This window comes from Quercus robur, chromosome 4, assembly GCF_932294415.1.
Source record: "Quercus robur chromosome 4, dhQueRobu3.1, whole genome shotgun sequence".
In the NCBI taxonomy this organism is placed as follows: Eukaryota; Viridiplantae; Streptophyta; class Magnoliopsida; order Fagales; family Fagaceae; genus Quercus; species Quercus robur.
The window spans coordinates 8523650-8532051 of NC_065537.1; the positions used below are offsets into that span (position 1 = coordinate 8523650).

Consider the following 8402-nt stretch of genomic DNA (forward strand, 5'->3'; position numbering starts at 1 on the left):
TAAAATAAAATTCTAAGCATTACTCCAACAGTTTGAAAATTAATCTAGTCTGTCTGAGCGATGCTTTGCTGCCACGAGTTGACAAGTGACGCATCATTAAGTGACGTAGTATAATCAAAATAGGTTCAAGAGGAAGGTTTACTCAGTACGACAAAAATAACGAAGGAAGATGCAATGTGAGAGATAAAATTGCAACAACTTTTTGCACTTCAATTTTTTGTTTTAAGCATTAAGCATTCTCAAAAAAAAAAAAAAAAAGTTTTAAGCTTTTGTTTACTCAATCCTCCAAACTATGATATCAGCAAAAATTACGGCCGCAATTTTACCATTCCACCAAAATGGGTATTTTCTCGAGAGAGAGAGAGAGAGAGAGAGAGAGAGTAGCAATTTTCATTTTCTAAACATCACCTACTAAAGTTAGTATACGCATATTTGTACATCATCGATAAAAAATAATAATAAAATAAGAAAACAAATAATATGGACACATCAAGCAGAACCAAAAACAAATAATGCTACAACATTGTCAAAGCTGCGAGAGAATGGCAGGGATGTAATGAGATAACTCTGCAGTGAGGGACTGAAATCTCCAGTGGAAAGTGAAAAGATCCTTTCCCTTCTACTTCCCAAATCTTCATCCTCCATTACTGCATCAACAGCAGTTATCTGCAGGTAGCAGACTCCAGGCTGTAATTCGTCTGCCTTCACTTGTCTCGAATCTGGAATAATGTGTCAAGTGTGATTGCCATCCATCCTAGACTCATATATATGACTAAGTTTCTCCATTATGTCACCTAGCCGAACGTCACGGGGCTCCCGGTATACATACTCCTTTCTATCAAGCTTCCCAAATCTATCACCATAGAATCCCACCCGATAGTATGTGGCATCAGTGAATGGAATTGGGCTTGATTCCTGCTCAAGAATTGATTCATAGATAGTAGTGAGTAATGTGTGACATTTAGCCAGCTGCCCATATGCCCTCCTGCTTTTATAAACTGGAATTACAAGCTCAAGAATGCTGGCACAGAAGTGATAGAGCTCAGCTTGAGAGAAAAGCTTATTAGCAAGCTGAAGGTACTTCACTGCAGAGTCAACTGTGAGCTTTGAAGCACCATATCCCTCTACCTCAGCAGCAGAAGCCTCTGATGTGATCTCATTGCTCACCATTGGGCAAATTTTACGAAGAGCAGTTACGTGATCCTTGCTCCAAACACCATCATTTCTAGCCACAAGGGCCTGCAGTAAATTTAATTAGACATATGAGCAAAAGGGAGTTAATATTTAAGCAACAGTAAGCAAATCATGAAGTCAATTTTACAGCTCTGCACTGTACAAAGTGAGAAAATAGGGAAATAGTTAGGCAGATTTTCTAAGGTCAACTTTCCATATAAGGACTGAGGGTGGTTGAACCACAAGCCCCAATAACAGTTTACTACCTGCATCACAACAGCAGCAACAGCCACAGCACACTGGGCAGCTTCAGCCCAAGACTGCATTTCCTGATGTGCATCACATAAATGTAGCAACCACATTATGTGAAGATCTGGGACGGGCGCGAATGCCATTGCAAGTTTGTAGAAACTTTCAGAAGCTGCATATCTATCCATAGTCATCACAGATCCCTGTGAGAGAAGGGGGAAAATGATAGTATTATTTTTGCTAGTTCAATAACATTTACTCATCAGGACAAGAAAGTAGGAAAGTAATGACCACATTCAAAATTGGAAAAATTTCTTCAATCCCATTTGCGCAAATATGCGCAAACTTCCTTAGAGTAATGGTAACAAAGATATGTCTCTGTGTGTATGAAGCTCCTCTCTTTTTTATCAACCCAATATCCCACAGCATCCACTCCATGGCAGTTTTCAATTATAATTGAATTTGTAATAATAACTTACCTCGTGTTTCAAAAGCACTCTATCAAACATCCACATAAATTTGACTAAACGCTATTGGGTTGGCACTGCAAAGACCCTATCTTGACCTTAACCCTATTCCTAAAATCTATATCAGCCACTTGCCCAAATAAAATCCCATCCCTGTGCCAATAGGGAGTAGAGAATCAGGTCACCTCTTTAAATTGATCCCTCGCCATTCCAGCATACCTGGCACAGGCCTACTTTAAGGTGGGAAGTTCGGGGTAAGGAGTGGCGAGGGAAGGGGCTCCCTATCAGTTTATAGAAAGGATTTTTAAGAATATTTAAGTTTGTTTCAAGTACATGTAAATTGTCAAAGTTACTAGTACTTCTAGGAAATGTGTCCTTTTAAGTGTCCAACTTTACATGTGTCTGTAGGTTACTTTGACTTTGATGAAAGAAGACATACTCTGCCAAAGCAAAAATACTTATACAACCTACTGATAAAATTACAAACCCAGATAAGTAATATATGGAAATAAGCAGCTCTATAAGACTTATCTCCCACCATGAATTAGAAGCAATGTTAAATGTCCACACAAGATGTGCCAGTTACAATGAAAGCAAGAATGTAAAACAGAAGTTTAAAAAAGATGTCAGTCTTGTCTTGGGATGTGAGGCATCAACCCTTAACCCTGATTAGTGCAACATTCCCATCCTAATAGGGTCAGGGCGTAGTGTTTATTAATTGAGTAATTATTCCGACTGTTTCTCAAACTCAAAGCTGATGCAAATATTGCTAAAAACTTACCAATAGTGCATGCTCCAAGCTTCCATCAAGGGCAAGAAGAAGACTATCAGAGAGATATTTCACCTCTGACCAGGACCACCTGTTCTCTTCCGATCTTTCTGGAATTGTTACCAGAGCACTATCAGAAAGTCCACACTCCCTCAATAGGTTGGGCCTTTTAGCTTCATCTGACATTTCCTCCAAAGACTTTCTAAGCCGTCGTGCTTCACCACTTTCCTCTAGCGTTCCGTCAGGCTTCAACTGAGTCACTTGCACATCAGACATCAGCTCTGATAATGTGATAATCAGCATGACCCTTAACCTTGCTGTCTGCATGAAGCAATAGAAGGAACTCTGCAAAACATAAAATAAAATAATGTAAGTTAAGAACAAAAGCAGCAATCTATGAACTTCAAATGTCATACCTTCACAAGTATCTGGAGCCCAATAACAGCCCTTTTCCTGACGCTTTCATTTCGGAAAACTGCAAGTCGAAGTAGATGGAAAGTCACTTGCTTTAAGAAACGATCATTTTCCCTTGCCATTAGAGTTCCTCCATGAAGATCAAAGACATTGTTGAAGACAGAAAACAAAGCTTTCCAGAAAGACACAGGTTGATTTCGGGAAAAGAAGCTCATTAATATGGCTGTGATACAATCAAGTTTTCCATAGTAAGTAGAGATGCTATGGGAGGCAGCCATCATGGAAAATTTCTCTGTTATTTCCAAAACCTGGAGATTGACAGAAGCACTCAAGTTTTCTTCCCAAAGCTCCTGGAGTGAATGTGAAATTATCAGTGGCCTAAAATAGATACAATAAATGTAAAACAAAAATAATAGTCATTTCTTGGAGTAAATGGTGCTGTTGCAGCAATCAAACAAGCAATCGATTTTTCTATCCTAAACTGTACCAATTTTTTGTCTCAATATCGGGTGCAAAGATTCTCGAAGTGCTTGTGCAGAAGCTCCAATCCTAGAAGACTGTGCCTGAGCCAGAGCTTCTCTCAAGGAATATGGCCGGCTAGGGGAGCTTAATTGGGAATTCACTCTCTGCCATAAATAACCATTTTCAGGTGTTCCCTGAGGCTGCATTAGAGTTTCAAGGCGTATTGAGGATACAATGAATATGTTCTATGCCGTGAATATTTTCAACTTCAAAAATATTTTGTTCATGAAAGAGACAATAAAGTACATAATTTCCAAAAGCATTTACCACAGGGTAGAAACAGTTACGATTTTACCAAAAAGGGATTCAAAATACCTGTACTATGTGGACTTCTTTGAGACCCAAAGTTTAAGCTTAATGAAAAACATCTACCCTAAGTTTTTAAAATTGGAAAAAGTAGCGACACACAAGCCAGGAGGATATATATATAAATGTCCACACAGTCAATTGCTGTTAGTAGTCGACCACTACAATTTGTTGGAAGTAAATCTATTATCTTCAATGTTTTGCCTTAATGAAATCAGACAATATTCATACTTCTAATTTAACTTTAAAGTCTTAAAACAAATAAAATATAGACTTAAATAAAAAATTAAAAATCAACGATGATGGAAATGATAAGAGTATCAATGTAGCTATGCGATCACCAAAACAAGAAGTAAAATTAACTGACAAAAAAACTCAAATCACATCATCAAAGAGGAAGTAAAGTTTTGAACAAAGTAGCAACCTCAAAAAGAACTAAGCATTCCTCCAAGAGTTTGAAAAATAATCTACTCCGAGCGATGCTTTGTTGCCACGCTTTTACAAGTGATGCATCTTCAAGATTGCGCACAATTTGCAAAATAACAATTAAAACTTCACGCTTTTCAACGGCATTTAGGTTGTAAAAGACAGGCATTTCATCTACAATATGCATATGGGATCATTAAAGTGTGTTTGAATATCGCTTATTTTGTTGAAACGAAAAACTTATTGCTTAAAGTACTGTAAATAAATGTAATAGTTAGTTGGAATAGCACAATGGGACTCATGAAAAGTACCAAAAAGTGCAATAGAACTCATGAAAAGTACCAAAAAGTGCAATGGAACTCATGAATAGTAGCAAAAATAAGCTGAATAGTAAAATTGTTAGGTTCTAAATATTTAGAACAATTGGCAAATCGTGAACACAAACTTGTCTAGATATTTGCTCTATATTGGAACACCCTCAATCACAAAATTAGAAACACCCACAAATTAAATGTATACATATATATCTGTATATATTAAGAAGATTCAGAAAGTTAATTATTTCTTTTTTCTCTATCAAAAATACCCTTAAATTAATTAACCAACAACTTAAAAATTGGGTTAAAATAGTAAATTAGAAAAAGAAAGTTAGTTATTGCTTTATTTATTGTCAAAAATACCCCTACCTAAAACTTAAAAATTGGGTTAAAATAGTAAATTGACAAAAATAATAAATTCTTACTTCTACGTTAAAATGTCTTCGTGCTTCTAATAAACTCCTACTTTTACGTTGATTTAAATTTCTATTTATACTCACTAACTCCCTACAAAATAGGATTACTCTTTTGTTAGTTTTAAAACTCCTCCAATCTACAAAACTCACCCCACGTATTCATTTTTTTTTTTTTTTTTACTTCATCACAATGTATTTGTTTCTTTTGTCTTCCTTTAAAAAAAATAATAATAAAATTAAAAAAAAAATCATTACACCCTTAGAGTTTTTTTTTTTTTTTTTTTTTTGGTGATTGGAAAAAGTAGAAATCCCAAATTATAATAAATGCAGATTATTATAATTTGAGATTTCTACTTTTTCTAATCTAAAAAAAAAAAAAAAAAAAAAAAAAAAAAAAAAAAAAAAAAAAAACCTTAAGGGTGTAATGAAATTTAAAAAAAAAAAAATAGAAAAAAAAAATAGAAGAAACAAATACATTGTGATGAAGTAAAAAATAATAATAATAGTATGTGGGGTGCGTTTTGTAGATTGGAGGAGTTTTAAAACTAACAAAATAGTAATCCTATTTTGTAGGAAGTTAGTGAGTAGAAGTAGGAATTTAAATCGACGTAAAAGTAGGAGTTTATTAGAAGCAGAAAGACATTTCAATGTAGAATTAGGAATTTACTATTTTTTTCAATTTACTATTTTAACCCCATTTTTAAGTTTTAGATAGGGGTATTTTTTATAGTAAAAAAAGCAATAAATAACTTTCTTTTTCCAATTTACTATTTTAACTCTATTTTTAAGTTGTTGGTTAATTAATTTAGGGGTATTCTACTTTCAAGAAAAAAATAATAATAAAAAAAATAAATTTTGAACCAAAATCTGAAAGAAAAAAAATTGTAACAGAGCCAAGCCCATGGCAAGCCCAACAGATTATAGAGGTAGCAAACCCTTGGATTCTCAAAAAAAAAAAAAAAAAAAAAAAACCAATATAGAGCAAATCAAATCAGAAATCACTAAAGGCCTAAAACAAGCAAACCTAAAGAGTAAAGACAGAGCAAGCAACGCCTCAGTCCCTCAGAGCAACGCCTTACTGCCTCAAACTCAAGCCAACTGCCAACAAACGAAGTCACAGAGATCGGATCAATCACGTCACTCACAGTAGCCAATTTTCTTGATTTAAACTTGAGTTACTCCTCTTCTTTTTAACTGAAATTATTCTTTGCTTATCAGAGAAAGGGTATATAATTAGATTCCTTTCCCTGTTTGATTTGCAGGGCATAATGTACTAGCATATTCATGCTTGGAATGAATTTTAGCCTATTTTTTGGTTTGTAGCAATTGCCTTAAATAGTTTGAACCAAAATCATGGTCATTTCTACTGTTCTCCTGTACTTTGTGGAATTTATTGTATTTTTCTTTCCTCTAATTTATCCACTTATTTGTTCTTTTGTTGGGAGCTTACAAACTCGGACTTTCAGTTACAATGATGAGGGTTTGCTTCTTCTCACAATAAAAGTTTGAATGTTTGAAGCACAAAGTTTGTAAGCAATGACTACAAACTTTTACTAAAAAGTTAATATGGTTACATATTTTGAAAATCTTATCGTTGGATTGCATGTTCTTTATACTTTTAATATGCATATCAAATTTCGTTCAAATCAGATGTTATTTACTATTCAATTTATAAACTTACTTTCAGTTACAATGATGAGGGTTTGCTTCTTCTCACAATAAAAGTTTGAATGTTTGAAGCACAAAGTTTGTAGGCAATGACTACAAACTTTTACTTAAAAGTTAATATGGTTACATATTTTGAAAATCTGATTGTTGGATTGCATGTTCTTTATACTTTTAATATGTATATCAAATTTCGTTCAAATCAGATGTTATTTACTATTCAATTTATAAACTTATTTTTTATACATAGTTTAAGACTACAAAAACATGAAATTTAAATATTTGATCACTGTTAGGACAAAATTTAGTTATAAAATTGGTTGTAGCCTAAGGCTATAACCTTACTCAATAAAATAAACATTATTATTTATTTTGAAAATCTAACTGTTAAATTATATATTTTTTACACTCTTGATACACATATAAAATTTTGAGTCAACTAGATATTATTTACTATACGATCTATAAGTTTATGTATTATGCATAATTTTAAATTACAAAAACTTGCAATTTAAATAGTTTATTGATGACATAATTATTGATCTTCAATTTTCTAGAAATTTTGCAAACATGGAGTATATAAGAAGAAAATGTAATCTAATGATGGATTTGTCAAAATTCACCTCTAAGAAAAAGATATTGAGATGGGTTGTAGCCTAAGGTTACAAATAATTTTATAGCTAAACTTTGTTTTTAATGATATAGCTATCGCTCTTTAACATTTTAAAATTTTTGCTAACATGAATAATGTTATAAGAAAATACAGTTTAATAGTGGATTTATAAAAAATTCACATCCTATAAAAATGAGATATAAAGGGAGTTTGTAGGCAAACTTTGTTCATGTTTGAAAATCTAATAAATGATTAGTATCTGTTTATGTAAAAGACATGTAAACCCCCGGCTCAATCATAACTTTCTTCTGTCAGGATGGCATAGTGTTCAAAAATTGTAATTTTACACTGTACCTGCTCTAAAACTCTTCAGAATTTTTGTTGCTGAATTGATTAGCGTTACTGGTGGCAGGTGGTTCCTAAGGTCAACTAGTTGGAAGCTGACTTGTAAGCCAGAATGGGAACTACTTCGAAGTTTCTTGTATCTTTTTATCATCTTCTTTATTCTCTTTTTCAATTTTGCCTCATCAAACCTGAAGGATGCCTCATCCTCCTCTTTTATGCTTACTTCTCGTTCCTAAATTTTATGTTTCTTTCTTTCAATTTTGTTGTCTTTTAAATTTCACTTCTTTGCTATTCTGTGTCCCAAATTGTTAGACTCTATTATATTTTAAAATGTCCCAAAAGGAATCTTTTAAAAAATTTTCAATAAATAAATGTCCAAACATACCCTTCACCTTATTAAAAAAAAGGCTATCGCTCTCTCACTAAAGTTTTTGTTTGGTATTAACTTATAAGCTAAGTTTTAACTTTTAGCTTTTATATACAATTTTTTAAAACATCATTTTTTCCACTTTTTTAAGGTAAAATTATACTTTAGCACACTTTTAGTAAAAAGTTAAATAAGTTGTTCCCAAAGAGACACTTGAGCTTTTAAAAACGTGTCTATCCTAAATTCCTAACTATTTCAATTATGTATTTATAGATTACCTATAATCCAATGACTCATTTCTCTACATTTTCTGGAACACTCCCATGGCATCACATGACATGGCAGATCACATT

The 8402-nt window shown here is 33.0% G+C and overlaps 1 protein-coding gene across 1 annotated transcript; it reads right to left on the bottom strand.

The window, feature by feature from the left end:
- Positions 1-538: 538 nt before the first annotated feature.
- Positions 539-3740, bottom strand: LOC126721307 (guanine nucleotide exchange factor SPIKE 1-like). The gene is made up of 5 exons (XM_050424360.1): positions 3555-3740; positions 3075-3422; positions 2671-3003; positions 1440-1625; positions 539-1239 (listed from the first exon to the last, which is right to left on the bottom strand). The coding sequence occupies exons 1-5, from the start codon at positions 3738-3740 to the stop codon at positions 733-735; spliced, it is 1560 nt and encodes a 519-aa protein (XP_050280317.1). The 3' UTR covers positions 539-732.
- Positions 3741-8402: the final 4662 nt, after the last annotated feature.

What these genes read in the sequence shown, in the direction of transcription:
- LOC126721307 (XM_050424360.1), bottom strand. Translation starts at nt 3,740, where the DNA reads ATGCAGCCTCAGGGAACACCTGAAAATGGTTATTTATGGCAGAGAGTG. An exon ending in TGAGACAAAAAATTGGTACA is followed by an intron (nt 3,423 to 3,554) that starts GTTTAGGATAGA and finishes CATTCACTCCAG; the next exon opens with GAGCTTTGGGAAGAAAACTT. An exon ending in TTGCTGCTGTTGTGATGCAG is followed by an intron (nt 1,240 to 1,439) that starts GTAGTAAACTGT and finishes AATTTACTGCAG; the next exon opens with GCCCTTGTGGCTAGAAATGA.